The sequence below is a fragment of the Aspergillus candidus genome (assembly GCF_002847045.1).
Source record: "Aspergillus candidus strain CBS 102.13 unplaced genomic scaffold BDW47scaffold_96, whole genome shotgun sequence".
NCBI classification, from domain to species: Eukaryota; Fungi; Ascomycota; class Eurotiomycetes; order Eurotiales; family Aspergillaceae; genus Aspergillus; species Aspergillus candidus.
The window spans coordinates 12,678-28,252 of NW_020194101.1; the positions used below are offsets into that span (position 1 = coordinate 12,678).

A 15,575-nucleotide genomic window follows, 5' to 3' on the forward strand; every position below is an offset into this window, starting at 1 on the left:
CACATATCAGGGTTTCGACTCGGTAAAATATCCAAAAGTCCATCTGGTGATCTTCTCCGGATCTGGTCCCGCTATCGTTTCCATCGGATCATGCGTTCCACCACTATCTTTCGAGATAATACTAATCAAGATGGTAGGAGAATATACAATATCTATCACCAGTCAATTGACTATTGACTTCTTCCTGGACGGAGAATGGATTATCGATCCAACCCCCCCGTCACCCCATCTACATATTCCGCCGCATTGACCCCCAGTTGGGCCAAGTCCACTCCGCCGTGTCCACTCATCGCCCGCGACATGGCCCGCACCACTTCTTCTTCTTCCCAAATACTGGTCGGCACCACCGTCTGGCCCTCCCCATTCCCACTCCCACTGCCTTCCCCATCCCCCTCCCCCACTCCACTCCCGCTCATCGCCACCACCGTCCGCCAGTAAGCGTCGTCCCGCTCCTTCAGCTGTTTGTCCCGCACCACCGCATTGCGCGTCACGCTGCTCGCATGTAGCTTGGCGCGGGCATCCCCCGTCGCCGACAGCGCCTGCGACACCAGCTGGTCGACTGCGTCCGCCTGCGACGGCGGCGTGAAGAAGAACCGGTTCGTCGCCGTCAGGTAGATGACCGCCGCACACGCCGCGTCGAAGATGGCGAACGCCAGTGGCCGCAGCAACGTGATGCGGTCGTACAGGCTCGTCGGCGTGCGCATGCCCGCGCGCACGGCCGCCGACCCCGACTGGATGGGGTCGTACGTTGCCACGATGTAAAGGTCGATCGCTGCGAGGGCGAGCCCCGCCAGCGTGAACTTGTTGCGCCACCGGGCGGCGTGTCGGCCGGCGAGTGGGGCGGACGTCGCCAGCCCGATGACGGCCATGTGGAAGAGGTGCGGGATGAGCGTGTTGAAGGGGAGGTAGTAGAGGAGGTGGGTGTGGAGGTTGTCGAGCGAGCAGAATTGGCACCCCGTGAGGGTGTCCGGTCCGTATCGGAGGTAGGCCTTGCGTGCGCCCAGCGAGATGAGCTTGCTGCGGAGGAGTTCATCTGCGGCGGTGAGGGTGTTGCCGGCGCGGTGGCGCGTCAGACGGCTGAAGAGGACGTCGGTCGGGGTGTTGATGCGCGATCGCGTCAGGGCGAAGATGTTGGATTCCGGCGCGTGCGGGTTCCATGGTAGGCTGAGAGCCAGGAAGAGGGCGATGGCGAAGAAGAGGACATTGAGGGCTTGGGATGCTTTGGTGGGGAGTGGTCGAGGTGGGGGGCGTTGGGTGATGAGGACTCGGGCGGTTCGGTAGAAGTTCAGAAGGCGAGGGATGATGACGGGCGCGAAGAAGATCAAGAGCGACTTGATGCTGTAGTTGTTAGTGAGATAGGGAAGAGGATACAATGAGGGGGATATGAAAAACATACGTCTGGAACGAGATCCCCGACTCCGCCATTTTTCTGTCGGGACCTGTGAGAAGAATGAAGCTTACAGAATAGTTGTCTACTTGGAAGGTTTCCTTAACGCCAGGGACTACGGAGTACGGAGTCCCCTAGGTAGAGAGCCCGCCAAGATCGATCTAGCCAATGATACCCCGCAGAAGTATATCTCATTGCTATGACATTCAACCAATGCATCAAACTGTGACTGAATCAAGATGGTATAGAAACAAAAAACAATAATTAAACAAACATCAATAAAAAGGAAAAGGTATCTTCGCTAATTTTCTCTCCATAACTAACGCCAACTACACTCATGCCAATTAACCACGTCCACCCAATCCCCTCAGGTACATCACCTAAGCTAATGTCCATCAGATATGCCCCGACTGCAGTGCAGGATGATGCGCTGGATTAGGAGCAGTCACACCCGAGGGATCCCTGGAATAGATCGACGAAGCCGCATCATTTGGATTCAGCGGTCCCGAGATCTTCACCGGAAATCGAGAGAGTGTACTTTGCCGCCGTATCGGAGACGACGTGTACGTCGGGAGCGTCTCCTCACGTTTGGTGCTGAGCTGAAAGGAGCGCTGGCTGCTGGTCCGGGAGATCACTTTCTGGGGCGCGACGGCTCCGTAGACCCGTACATGGCGTGCGCTGACTCCTAGTTCACGGTCTGCGAAGATAAAACTCTGTAGCCAGTCAGTCTCCCTCTTTCTTTCTGGTGTAGTGTACTATATTGTAGAGGGCAGACATACCGACGCCAGATTCACCACACTCATAACCATAGCCAAGATCCCCGCCGAGAGGACAATCCTCCAAAAGGCAAGACCCAAGGACTCCTGGCTGGTTGCCTTTGTATTGAGGTCGCCCAAGACACCAACCCCAAGCATGAGCATCGCCAGCGCGAGGGTAATAAACCCGGAATCCTGGCCGAGGAGCTGCCAGTTCCGGTCAAAGTAGCCACGGAAGAAGGGGAGTTCCGAGACGATGAGAAATACTGTCTAGTTAGCGATGTGCGCGACAGGTGGGCAAAAGAGACTAGTACTTACTGCTGATACCGGCAGCAATGACATGAGAAACGGCCTCGAAGAAGAAAAAACTGCTCAGCATCGAAATCTTGATGAGCATCACCACACTGGCAGCGATGATATCCAGTAAGGCGATGATGTTGAGAACGCGGATCGCGTTGAGGATTATAAACCCTGGACCAGCCAGAGATTCTTTCAGGGAGCCCATTGTGAGCGCAAGCTATATAAAACTCGGATTCGAGTACGGATGAAGGTATTTTGATCAACGATGATCGAGAAATGTGTGTGGTAGTAGAATGACTGCCCGGTCAAGACACGGAAAGCAAACGAGAGAAAGTGCTAAGGCTGGCCTGCAGCGAAAACCACAATATCAATGCACACAAGGAAAGAAGGAGCCGGTGAAGAAAAGAAAGCGAGAAACAAGGCCAGCCAGGATAATGAAGAAAGAACAAAGTCCATAGAAAGACAACCGAAGAAAGGACGCGACCAAGGTCATTATCAATTAACCCTCCCCCCAGAACTCGCCCATCAATCAGCAGACAAACAGACAAAGACTAGCAACAATAGACCGAGATCGGGAGTTGAAACAAGTCAATAACCAGGTTCAACAATTGATCGCATTCATTGTAACCGCCGACAGGACTGCTTGACTGCAGGTGGTATCCTTAGGGCTCGGGGGAAATAGAAGGACTGGCCGACAATGCAACCTCTGGGGAGGGTCTGAAACGGCCATTGTTTACAATCCCCAACCCATTGGATGGGGATTCTTCTTCAACTTTGTCTCGTCAGTCACTGTCTGCTCCTGAAGACTCCACGAAGCGCCTAATTCCTTAAATTAGCTCTCTTGTTCGGATGAGTCGAGACAAGGTGCATTAGTCTTTGCGATAACCGCCGGGGCATTACCGTGCAGTATCTGAGCGCTTCCTTTCTTGTTTTCTCTATCATTCCACTCTTATGTCTTATTCTAAAGACCTCACCTGTTGAAATGTTCCCTTTCCAGGCGGAGACCCAAATAGCTCCAGATTAGTTAGCGCCTGAGATGCATGAACCCATCCATGCAGGACAACCACGAGGCGCGAGCCATACGCGCCCAATCGAAAATCGAGTCAATCGTGATGCACAACAGATCTGATGTTCAAAGGATCAAAGCTACTGGCGAACAGTAAACTACCAACAATTGCACAATCTAACCGAGATGAGTCAATCGGCTGGTACACAAGTAGCATCTACTGTCAAGCGACTCGCATATATATCTTGGACCTCAGGCGGGGAATTCCATTTGCAGTTAGGTAAACATCATCATGTGCCCGTCTCTTTTTCTCTCTTTCTTCTTCTCTTCGCCCTTCTCTCTCTCTCTTTCTCTCTAGCTCTCTCTTTTATATTGACTACGTATTTCTTATTACTATTCCATAGTTCCACATAACCACCCCCTTCTCTTCTTCTGATCAGAAATCAATTACTGTATCCAACTCTTGGTATACTTAACCTTGAGCTACCATGCGTGGACAGTGAATCTACGACGCATTCAAAATGGCTCAATACAAAGTCGCACAGCGCCAGTCATCGCTTAGCTGGCAATGGCGCTATCATTCACTAGCAACCTGCCCGGTGCCAACACCCTTGAGCCGAAGCTTTTCGTCAATCCCCTCAAGAACAAACTTGCTTAGCCCCCCAATATTCTTCCCCTTGGCAATCTTCATCGCCGGAACATCAACGTTGAGCCGTTTCCGCAGCCAGCTCCGGATCTCGATCGTCATCAGCGAGTCGATCGGTATTTCCGCCGCCGCCTCGACAGTCTCATCCCCGGACCCCGCGCGAACGAGATGAGCGATCTCGAGCGTCATCAATTCCACCGAAGACGGGAGGTGCAGGATAGATGGGTCGCGTTCCGCGTCGGCGATGAATTGGTTGATGGTGTCCATCTGGGAAGATCCTCCGCTCTCGTGTTGAGTGTCTGCCTCCTTGAAGAGCGCAAGGCGGAGATCACTCTGGTACGTGGTTCGGCAATGCTCGTTGGTCAGTTGCTGCAGGCCAACGATGACGGAGCTGGGGTCTGCGCCTTGGTCTGGGTTGAAGGGTACTCGCGCCTGGGCGATAGCAACCTGCAAGGCGCGAACAAGCTGTCGTTCCCCGAGGGGCTCTATTGAAGAGGCCAGGCACCGCTGCAGAAGGTCAGGATGCGCACTGACATACCCGATATCCTTCACGGCGCCCAGGTCGAGCACTGCGCTTGGGAATCCCCGGGCTCGGCTGTACTTGGCGAAGGCCTCGTGGAAGCAATTGGCCGCGCCGTAGTTGGCTTGCCCGACGTTGGCCAAGTGGCCGACTAGGGACCCGAATAACACGAAGAAATCCAGTGGGTGGTCTTGCAAAGCGCGGTACAGGTTCCAGGTGCCTTCGATCTTGGGCGAGATGGCACCCGTCCATTCATCGTGCGTCATCTTCTCAAAAGTTTGATCCTGCGTCCTAGTGTCAGTATTCATACGCCGTCTCAAATGCAATACCAGGGCCCCTACCTTCAGAACCATCGCCATTTGTATCACCCCTGCGACAGGGTGCGGGCATGCGTTGAGGGCTCGCTTGACGTCGTCAGGATTGGCAACATCCCCGGCCACCGCGGTGATCGAGCACCCCATGACCTTGAGTTCGTGATGGAAAGCCTCAAAACCGGCAGAGTGACCGGCAGATCGAGAAAGGAATACCAGGCTTCGTGCTCCGCTTTCAACCATCCACCGGGATACAGCCTGACCAAGGCCCCCTAGCCCCCCGACCAGGAGGTAAGATACCTCGGGCGAGAGCGAAAGACGTTCCTCTGCTGTAGATACTGGAAGCTGGACCGGGTCTTCGGGGAAGCGGACGAGAATCTTGCCCATATGCTCACCCGTCTGCATGTACCTGAACGCGTCCTCCACCTCGTGGGCCTCAAAAATAGTCCTCGGCTCGATAGGCTTAATCTGCCCTCGCTCAATATACCCGATGGCTTGTTGCAAAATTCTAATGCCGATTATCAGCGTTTCGCGATGGGAGCGGAGAGGTTTACAGGAAACGGCTTACCGGAAGACCTCAGCTGGTCTTTGCAGACCCATGTGGTGCAGGTCAACGCCAAAGAAAGAGCGGTTACCCTGGAATTGATCCATCCTCAATGTCCCATGTCCCATCATGTCTCGCTTACCGATTTCAACCATGGTCCCGAACTCCGCGACGCACTCCCATGACGCATGTAGGCATTCCCCAGAGAGGGAGTTCAGCACGATATCGACACCTCGGCCCCCTGTCACCCCGAGAACATCTTCCTTGAAACTAGGGTTTCTGGAGTTGAATATCCGATCTCGCGGTATGTGGTGGTTGTTGACAAGATGTTGGGCCTTGACCTCACTCCCGACAGTGGCGAAGATCTTGATACGTAAGTTCGTGCCCGTACTAGGCATATAGATTTAGGCGTATAGCTCACCTCTGCACCTATCATTTGGCAGACTTGAATTGCCGCTAGCCCCACTCCACCGCATGCTGAATGTACTAGGACGGACTGCGCATGATTAGCTCGGCTATGTGAGCACGATATACCGTCAAGCAAGAGTGTAACACACCTGTCCACTTTGCAATCGTCCAACAGTCAAGAGAGAGTATACGACCGTCGCGTAGACGCATGGTAGGGTCACCGCCTTCTCCAGGGACAGCTTTGCGGGAATCTTGCAACACTGGATGCTCTTAGCTACAACCGATGTGCTGAACATTGGGCTCCCCATGACGGAAACCCGATCACCGACACGAAGGATTTGATCGTGTGGGCCAGGGCCGATGCCACGGACTATCCCGGAAGCTTCAAAACCCAGATCATCTTTGTGCCCGATGAAACCCATCGCAACCATCATGTCCTGGTCAGTCATTCGGCCGTGTTAGCCAGTCGAACAGTAACTCTGGGGTTCCTGCCGCAGCATACCTTGAAGTTCAGGGCGACGTATCGCACCTCAATCTCGACTTCCCCAGCGCCTGGTAGTCGAGGCTCATGCTGCACCCAGTGCAGGGTGTCCAACAAGCCTGTGCTTCCAATAGACAGTCTCCTTGCGCCATTGGGGCATCTGCGTGTGGTCGCCCGTTCCGACAGGTCTGTGGGATGATAGCGACAGGTGTAGACAGAGCCGCGTTTTATCGAGTATTCGTAATCTGGCTCTAACCCAGATAACAGACGTGACTGAAACTTTTGGTACACCTTGACGAGAAGATCTAAGCCCCGTTGGTTCGGTGGATCCATCTCGACAGTTGCAAACGGGATGGATGATTCCAATCGAACTGAACGAGCCACGGCGAAGGTTTGGCTCCATCGGGGATCCTCACACTCCATTTGAATGTGTCGTGCTACCCACAGGATACTTTTAGGCGGTTCCCGGTTGATGAAATCCCGGAAGAGATCGAAGGAACGCTGCGAAATACCATCGAAGAATGGGGAATTTAGGTCAAGCAGCGACACGATATTTCCGCAGGCCCCGGATTCCAAGGTACACCAGCTCACCGAATATCCTTGCCGCAAAAATACATTCTCAATAGATCGAGCTGATTCCGTGATAGCCCCGTCATACAGAAGGCTGATGTGCTCTCCAGTGAGTTCGTCCGAAGGAAGTCGCGATATGATGTTGGCATTGAACTGGTACGGTTGCACGTTATCATACGCCATAGCTTCGGCGCCAGTAAAACCAGCCATTCGTAGCTCCTCATCCCACCTGGAGGGGGAGATGTATGGATGGTCTACACGACCTTCACATTCACCGACCCACCACCCCTCCAGCAAGCCCTATTTTTCCATGTTCAGTATAAATTCATCTATTGCTGAGAACACACCTACCATGATGCCATCAATCAAGGATGTTTCTGTGGATATTGGTCAGTTCCATGCTGGCGGCGCATCGAGAAGCAAAAGCCTACCTGGACATAGCTCCTGTAGGAATAGATACCCCCCCGGGACCAAAAGCTTACGGACATTGGACAGCGTTGTCTGTAGTGCCGGAGTGGCGTGAAGTACCTGGAAAACTATTAACATCTGCGTGCCTAGTGGAGACTTGAGGGTCATACGTTGGAGCACACAACCAGGTCGAAAGAAGCCGCGCTGAAGCCCTGCTCGACGGGGTCGCGGGTAATATCAAGGGTCTTGAATACCATTCTTGGAATATTTCTGAATCGCTCCCGCCCGGCGGAAAAGAAACCCGGCGAGATATCGGTAAAGACGTATTCGGAGAACATCCTAACGCCGTTTGCCGTCTCCAAGCCTTCAAGCGTTGACGCTGTCATACCACCAGTACCTGCACCTATCTCGAGGACACGCATGTGTGGTCGCGAACGTCCAAGGGCAGAAAGGAAAGGCCTGTAATCGGATGGGTGCGATATACTATTGTAGAAGAGCTCAAGGTCATTGTTGACCATCATGGATTCAACCATGGACACTTCTCCGCGGAAGATACCTTCAACACTCGCTGCGATGCGGCTGGAAAAACGTGCTATCATTTGAGCAGACTCGCTCTGAAAGTTCTCTTCCGCACGCCTCGATAAAGACGCACGCAGTGATTCTTGTTGCTCCGGATCCATCGCCGTCCACTCCTGAGCTTCCGGCACTAGAGCGTGATTTCCATGCTGGAATTTTTCCACGCACTGCGCTAGCCAGTGTTTGTAATTCAAAAGGTAAGAAGCCTTTGGGGTGATGTTCTGAGTTGAGCGGTACATGATCATAATTTGTAGTGCACAAATCTGCTCTATCACATGGAGCTCGAGTTCCATTCGTGGGGGAGCCGGAGGCAACAAGTCAGCTAACGATGGGACAAACTCGATATCCGGTTGCCAGTCAGTTCGAGCCGACCGCAGGCCGTCATTAAAGCTATTGCCGTGATCGTCGGCCTCCATAGCGAAAGACTTGACGCCCTGGATATCCAGGATCACCTCCGTGGATCCGACGACAAGGCTGTCTGCCATGAAATTACCATGCGCAGCCTTTCGACAGGTCGCCTGCGCTCGCAGTTCTCCGGGGTTTCCACAACCGCAGTAGACCTTGTCAAAGGAGACTGGAATTGCGACCCGATCCATGTGTCGGGCGATTCCTCGCGTGCCCGCCACGGTCATTAACTGCAGTGCTTTATCGATGACAGTAGGGTGGACCGAATAAGTATCGATTTGTTCCAAGGGCTCCTGTATGGTGATTCTCCCTCGTGCTGTCTCAGATATTGGATCAGCCGTTACGCCGTCAAGGCCCTGAAAATGCGGTCCATAATCGAGTCCCAGCTCCCTTAAAGAGCGGTATTGTAGACCAGTATCGACATGGCGCAAGAACGGTGGGGCCGGCTCGCCGGCTGGCACAGCATCATGCACAGCGGTGACATGTCCAGTGCAGTGCTTGCGCCATTCCGTGCCGTTGTATGAATGAATGACGAATTGGTACCAGTCCGAGTCCAGCACGTCGGTCAGCGTCACCGGGCGCAAGCTTGTCATCAGCTCTACGTCGTCCTGCGCGTCCAAAACCAGCGCGTTCTTGATAAGCATGTTTCGAATCACGTACCGAGAGGCACCAGATACCTGACGGATTGCCTCGCCAACTGCGGCAATATGCCCGGCACTGGGATACACTATGCAGCCGGAGAACTTGTGATCAGCGAGCCACGGGCTATCTTCAAGGCGAAGTATGTTCCGCCACGACGGCTCCAGATCATTTGACTCCAGGACTCGAGACCCGAGCAGTTCATGGTGGCCATGCTGACGCATGCGCCATCCCTTTGTAACTCGGCTCTCCATCCACTGCTTTGTACTATAGTCCCATGGATATGGCGGTAGGTCAAATAATACGGTTCCTGCCCCATTAAGAGCAGGGAAAGACACTTTAATGCCGTTGAGAAACATGCGTCCCACCGATTGGATGATGTTAATCGACTGGTGCTGGTTCTTGCACAGAGTAGCCACATAGTTTGGTGTTGGCTTAATCTTTGCCTCTTTGAACATCTGTCGGAGAGGGCCAGAAAGGGGACAGTGAGGTCCTATCTCTGCAAAACACATAGCCTGGCTCTGCAAATCGTGGAGTACTTTCTTGATTGTTGTTGAGAAGAGGACGGGCAGTTCTAAGTTGTTCCTCCAATACCTGCTGTCTAACTGATCAGATATAGTAAGAGACCTGCCCAGCACAGTGGAGTACATTGGGATCTGCGGTGTACAGGCTGGAGCTCGACCGCGAATCATTTTTTCGAAGATGTGCCCAATCTCGGCCATGTGGTCTACAGTGGGTTAGCAGCGGCAAAGAAATGGGAGATATGGGCATGGAACAACTCACGGGAGTGATAGGCCGTGTTCACATCTAGACGAGTGGTCAATATGTCTGGGTGCTCGTCGTTGAGAAAGCGAATCATTTGGCTGACGGCCTCTGCATCCCCGGAGAGCACAGTACTTTGAGGGCTGTTCTCACAGGCCACCACGACGCCGTCATTCAAGTATTGCGTCACAGCATCTCGGCCGAGGCCTACAGCCACCATCCCCCCCGGTCTAGTGTGACACTTTGCTGCTTGGCCTCGATAATATGCAATGGTGATGGCTGCATCAGCAGTGATCGAGTGAGCAGCGTACGCAGCGGCAATCTCGCCGCTGGAATGACCAACCACCAGTGTGGGAGCGATACCCCATGATCCAAGCAGGTTGACCAAACCGATCTGAATCGCGACGCACAAGGGCTGGGCAAACTCGGCCTGTGTAAACAACGACGCATCGTCAAAAGCACAGATCGTGTCTAAGAACTGTTAGTGCGGAATCAAGTGACACGGGAATCTAACTTTATGTCTGAGGATAACGACGAGGCACAGTGAGAGGGTAGAGGCACGAAGAGGCAGGAAGAGAGGGCAATTGAATGTAAAGGGAACCATAATGACAGAAAACCCTGGGCTCTGGAAGTCCTGGTTGTGCTGAGGTGATGATTATGTCTGTTGTCTTGCACGTACTTTCCATGCTCCAAGTGGGAGGATCGGGCAGCGATTGAAGAACATTGTCCAACCGGCGAATGTCTGCCCGGAAACCGTCAAACGCTGGTATAAGCTCTTTCCCCATCCCAGGCCACTGAGCCCCTTGGCCAGTGAAAACAAAGACCAATTGTTCCAGTGGCTTGGTGGAGGCAACACCCGATTCGAAAGCGGGAAGCTCTGATATGATATCCTCCCCGGTTGTAACGGCAAATGCGCGATGTCGACGATGGTCACGTCGAGCCCCAAGCGTATGGGCAAGGTCTAGAGCGGCGACTGTCCGGGACTTGCAATAATCTTTCACATACTGGATTTGTCTTGCGAGAGAATTCGCACTTGTGGCGGAGACGGGCACGAGAAATGGAGCCATGTGTCTCCTTCCTACCGATCCGCCATTCTCTCTCGACAGATGGGATCGCGCTGACTCTAGGATGACCTGTTTGTGTGAGCAGCACCACCCACATCTTACTGATTAGTCGGGCCTACATGTGAGTTTGCGCCTCCTATGCCAAAACTGTTCACGCTCACGAGCTCGTCGCGGTCTTCGGGCCATGGTGTCAGCTCCTTCGCGATGCGAAGGCTAAGCGAAACTGGGATTGGATGGTCAGCAAGGAGGACGGCTGTAATAGCAGGCTGCCAGTTTACCGTTCGGATTGCGATTTTTGAGGCGGGCAACCGGGGGGATCGCGCGATGCTCTAGCGCAAGAACACCTTTGATGACACTGGTCAGACCAGAGGCACCTTCGGACGTCCAACGTTTGGTTTCACCTGTTTTTGTGTCAGTTACGAGATAGCCTGATGTAGAAGACCCTTGGACCAAAACTTACGGCCCCAATGTGAACCCCTTTCTCCCCAAACACACGGGAGATAGCTTCGGTCTCCGCTAAATCTCCAGCACTGGTTCCAGTCCCATGGCACTCGAAAAGCCCAGTCTTGGTCGGATCGGCTATCCCGGCTCTGGTATAAATCTTTCGAATCAAACTCTCCTGGGCATCAGCGCTGGGTATGGCCAAACTGCTGGACTGCCCATCACAGGTGTTCATCGTTGCCCGGATGACCGCACGGATTGGGTCACCATCGCGGACCGCGTCATCCAGCCTTTTGATATAGACGGCGTTGACTGCTTCGCCTCGGGCAAAACCATCCGCATTCCTGTCGAAGGTTTTGCATGCCCCATCAGGAGCGAGCACCATATTCTCCGACATGCATTTCGTCATGGTCGGTGTCAGGAAGATGCTCGAGCCGGCGACCACGGCAGAGGAGCACTCTTTGGACGCTACAGACTGGCAGGCTACATGGAGACCGGACATGGACGCCGAGCAGGCCGACCTGATCGTGAGACTGCACTTTTTGGTTAGACTATACGTCTCTACCAGGTATCAGGTCTGAAACTCACCTGGGACCTCTGAGATCATACTCATAAGAGATTCGATTGGACAGCGCAAAGTCGGATGCACCGAAGACGTGGTATCGACTCGTGAACAGCGGGTCTCTCATAGACATCTCCAGCCAGTCCTCGCCGAAGTTTCCAACATAGCATCCGATATCTTTCCCGCGCCAGTCCACTTGACCCGCGTTCTCCATGCACTCCCAGACAACCTCGAGCAGAAGCCTCTGCTGGGGGTCCATGTGACCGGCTTCGGTCCCCCACATCTTGAATGCAGAGGGATCCGTATCGGCCAGATCATGGTCTAGGAAAAACCCACGTCTTGTTTTCACAGCTCGCGATTGGGTGTCACTGTAGAATGCGTCGATGTTGTAGCGGTCTTGGGGGACTTCCCGGCTGACATCCTTCTGACTGAGCAACAGGTCCCAAAAGCTGTCAGTCGACCTCACCCCACCGGGTAGTCGGACGGCCATCCCCACAATTGCGATTGGCACCTGGCTGGGGGGTTCATCATTGACGTGGTGATGATCAGTGCCGCGGTTAGGGTCGGAATGGATATCTCCTCGAGGCTGCTTGCAAGGCTCTTCGGAGCAGACACTTGAATCTGCTTTGACAGTAGGATCCAATTTTCCCAAAAGATTATCGTTGTTGCCACATTGGTCGGGGAATTTCAAATCAATAGAGCTCATTATTGCGGTAAACAATGCAAGGGGCGTAGGTAGTACTTCGCGTCGGGAAAGGTACTACGGAAGAAGCAAGGGAATGGGACAGTCTACCTTTATACATGGTCTTGATACTCTATTCGAGTTTCCATGCTGGATGAGTCAGGGTAAACCTGGTCTGCAGGTGTTGTGCCCAACGGCGTGGTGTCAAGAGACAGGTTATATTTCGGTCCGTACGCAGCTCTTATGTCGGTGAACACCATCCTTCACACTAGCATAACAGTCGATGTCTACCCTGAAGGCGCCACCGAAAAGATTTGACAGACTGTGACAGTGAAAAATAAGGGGCTACAAAAGCCACGCAGCACAAACCAGCGGGGGAGTTTCATGATACCTGCGACTCTCACTACCGATCAGACTCCTGACAACAGCTCACATTCTCCGCGACCCAACCAAATCGGCATTCCATATATGAACCATTCCATTGAGGGCCAGGAATATTGTGATCGACAATTGAGACATCGCACCAGCATGCCCAGTCGAGACCCCCTCCGTGGAGGGGCGAGATAGCCATTGGCCGGAAGCTTGTCCGGATTGCTAATGGGAGGTAATATCTAGGTATCGATTGAGGATCGAGAGATCCCTTTGGAACGTGCGGAACATGCCAGATTCAGGGGAAATACTGTTGGAAATTGACATGACCCTTGCTTCCAGCTGATTGCGACCAACTTTCCCAGGTCCATGGGCTCTGGAGAATTCCCACGCCCATATATATAAGACAGCAGAGAATCCCAATGCCCTGGATTTCGATCCCTCCTTGTTGCCCCAGAACTCCAAACCAACACTTTCACCTGAGCCCAGAATCCTCGACCGCCCTCTATACCTCCAACCATGAAGCTCAGCAGCCCCATCACGGTCGCCAGCATCGTCTGTAGCGCGATGGTTCCCGCTGTGTCCGCGCAGCTGGGCACCTCCTGCCTCGCGACCGTCTCCGCGTTGAGCGAGCTGCCCGGCCGTTTTATCCACCACGTGCAACGTGAATCCTGCGCCGCTGGCTGCCAGCCCACTCCGCAAACGTGGAACCACGCCGTCAGGGAACATATCATCGGCGAATTGGTGGAAGATGGCGCGAACTACTGCGATGCCCACGACACCAAAGAGGCCTTCACTGCCTTTTTGGACAAGCTGGTGTTCGACACTGTCGAGAAGTGCCAGCACAAGCTCCAGGGCAAGCACTTGTGCCATGACCGTGAAGCCGTGCAGCCTTTCGTCGACTGTGTCAACAGCCACGCGCGGTCAGCGGTCGCCGGCTCTCTCCCCAGCCTTGCCCGCTTCATGGATGAGGAGCGATGCAAGAAAGCCACCGAGTATTTCACCGGTGATCAACTGTGGGAGAGGGATTTCCCCGAGCATATCAAGGAGTACGTTGAAATTTGTCATGAGCTGTGATGGGGTGTTGCTCGGAGACTGGATTGCCATGATACAGGCTTTGGAGCTGTTATCTCGCCTTCTGAACGGAATTCCGCCCACCACAAAATGCTTGAACACCGGCGCTGGGTGGGGTGTCATTGCCAAACTTATGTACTTTTATTTTCATCGAGGGAACATTCTTTCTCTGCCGTTTGGAGGATCCATCTGGTATCAACAGTAGTTGCACTCACGTCATCAATTCAGCGTTGTATCCAGCCCTCAATCCACTTAGTGAACCTGACGACTGGAGGAGAGATCTAGACCACTTTGATAGGGAAAGCGCCTCAACCTTACATCTATACCTATTTCGACCTAGATCCACCGAGATATGTATCTAGTCCCGGTGAAGGAGGGTAAAGACCCGGATCATTTCGTTTGAATCTGCTGGGATCGCATTGCCGACGAATGTCGCACAGAAGATACCATTGAAAGTCTCCCCAGAAATGAAGGGGATAGTTGCTTAGTTCCCAAGCGCCGACTGAAGCCGATGTATTCGATGTATACATTTTCTGAAGCCAGGTATATATATAGAACCCCATCCCTTTCAAACCACGTAGAATTCTCAGATACCAAAGTATAAACCACATATAATACAAAACTCTTTTATCCAATAGTATACTTTTTTTGTTCCTGGAGAAATCCGCAGTGGAAGTAGAAGTAAAAAACCGAGGGAGGCGAAAGCGGAGAGGATTTGCCGGGATGCGGAGTGGAAGAAAAAAAAAAAAAAAAAAAAAAAAGGGTAAAAAAATAGAGGGAGAAAAAAAAAGGCGCGAGTAAGATTTGGACGCCTTTGTTATCTCCACCCACCTCAGACTACTTCTTTGACGCCTGTGCTTCTCTCTACAACCGTCAAGAAGTTCATTTCTACCCTCCATCTTTTGCAAAAAGCAACGACAAAAAACGAAGCCAAAGAAAAGAAAAGAAACAAACAAACAAAATGGCTCGCGGCAACCAGAGAGAAAACGCTCGTAAGAAGAACGAGAAGAAGAATGCTTCCAAGGTTAGTTGTCCCTCCCTTTTTCCCTTCTCCCTTCTTCCATATCCTCCTTTATTTTTGAATGATGCAACTCACACCTCTATAGAAAGGCGGTACCAACCTGGATGGCACAAGCCTGCAGAAGAAGAAGGAGGATGACGCCGCGAAGATGCGCCTGAAGCAGGCCGCAGGTACGTCCCTCATCCATCCTCTTGGACGATAAAAGATCCTTTCTGGCTTTCTGGATTCCCCGACTAACTTGTTATCTTCTTCATGAACAGCCGATGCCAAAAAAACCGATGCCCCCAACAAATGATCGGTTCCTGAACCCGCGTCCGCGTCTTGGTGGGACTTCTCCGATCTCTCGCCTTTGCCATAGTCTCCCGCTGCATCTGCTTGTTCCCGCGACGAGCGCCTTCTGCTCTGGGAATGATCAGTCCAGTTGGGACTATATGCACTGGCTTGGTCAGGAGGAACCCGCATACCGTCATCTCATCTACACCTGCATCTACACCTACATCTATACCTACATCTACACTAGCGAGGCGTTAATTAATTGTGGCGTTGCTTTCACCCCCCCGTGAGCGAAAAGGGGGCAAGATAATTCGTGACGAGTTACGGTCGCTATACCATAATTAAACTGTTTATAAGATGGATGTGGATCG

At 52.8% G+C, this 15,575-nt stretch overlaps 6 protein-coding genes across 6 annotated transcripts; 3 read left to right on the top strand and 3 right to left on the bottom strand.

The window, feature by feature from the left end:
* Window positions 1-200: 200 nt before the first annotated feature.
* BDW47DRAFT_121305 (uncharacterized protein) lies at window positions 201-2,647 on the bottom strand (the record flags this gene model as incomplete). The annotated part of the gene is made up of 4 exons (XM_024815607.1): window positions 201-1,331; window positions 1,837-2,100; window positions 2,167-2,408; window positions 2,461-2,647. 4 exons carry the CDS (start codon window positions 2,645-2,647, stop codon window positions 201-203), a joined length of 1,824 nt encoding a protein of 607 aa, XP_024667348.1.
* Window positions 2,648-3,073: 426 nt separating this feature from the next.
* BDW47DRAFT_114133 (uncharacterized protein) lies at window positions 3,074-3,600 on the top strand. The gene is made up of 2 exons (XM_024814590.1): window positions 3,074-3,261; window positions 3,343-3,600. The coding sequence occupies exons 1-2, from the start codon at window positions 3,197-3,199 to the stop codon at window positions 3,464-3,466; spliced, it is 189 nt and encodes a 62-aa protein (XP_024667349.1). The 5' UTR covers window positions 3,074-3,196; the 3' UTR covers window positions 3,467-3,600.
* A 343-nt stretch (window positions 3,601-3,943) lies between these two features.
* On the bottom strand, window positions 3,944-10,960 carry BDW47DRAFT_96153 (KR-domain-containing protein). Its single transcript, XM_024820317.1, has 11 exons — window positions 10,902-10,960; window positions 10,398-10,851; window positions 9,740-10,189; window positions 7,507-9,683; window positions 7,360-7,456; window positions 7,280-7,305; window positions 6,380-7,228; window positions 6,027-6,314; window positions 5,891-5,965; window positions 5,494-5,834; window positions 3,944-5,433 (listed from the first exon to the last, which is right to left on the bottom strand). The coding sequence occupies exons 2-11, from the start codon at window positions 10,783-10,785 to the stop codon at window positions 4,026-4,028; spliced, it is 6,099 nt and encodes a 2,032-aa protein (XP_024667350.1). The 5' UTR covers window positions 10,786-10,851; window positions 10,902-10,960; the 3' UTR covers window positions 3,944-4,025.
* Window positions 10,961-12,776, bottom strand: BDW47DRAFT_96152 (beta-ketoacyl [acyl carrier protein] synthase domain-containing protein). Its single transcript, XM_024820316.1, has 4 exons — window positions 11,812-12,776; window positions 11,243-11,756; window positions 11,061-11,183; window positions 10,961-11,005 (listed from the first exon to the last, which is right to left on the bottom strand). Exons 1-3 carry the CDS (start codon window positions 12,489-12,491, stop codon window positions 11,142-11,144), a joined length of 1,236 nt encoding a protein of 411 aa, XP_024667351.1. The 5' UTR covers window positions 12,492-12,776; the 3' UTR covers window positions 10,961-11,005; window positions 11,061-11,141.
* Window positions 12,777-13,355: 579 nt separating this feature from the next.
* Window positions 13,356-14,525, top strand: BDW47DRAFT_121308 (uncharacterized protein; the record flags this gene model as incomplete). The annotated part of the gene is made up of 2 exons (XM_024815608.1): window positions 13,356-13,885; window positions 14,492-14,525. The coding sequence occupies 2 exons, from the start codon at window positions 13,356-13,358 to the stop codon at window positions 14,523-14,525; spliced, it is 564 nt and encodes a 187-aa protein (XP_024667352.1).
* A 201-nt stretch (window positions 14,526-14,726) lies between these two features.
* Window positions 14,727-15,574, top strand: BDW47DRAFT_114158 (4F5 domain protein). The gene is made up of 3 exons (XM_024814591.1): window positions 14,727-14,934; window positions 15,017-15,101; window positions 15,192-15,574. Exons 1-3 carry the CDS (start codon window positions 14,872-14,874, stop codon window positions 15,224-15,226), a joined length of 183 nt encoding a protein of 60 aa, XP_024667353.1. The 5' UTR covers window positions 14,727-14,871; the 3' UTR covers window positions 15,227-15,574.
* Window position 15,575: the final 1 nt, after the last annotated feature.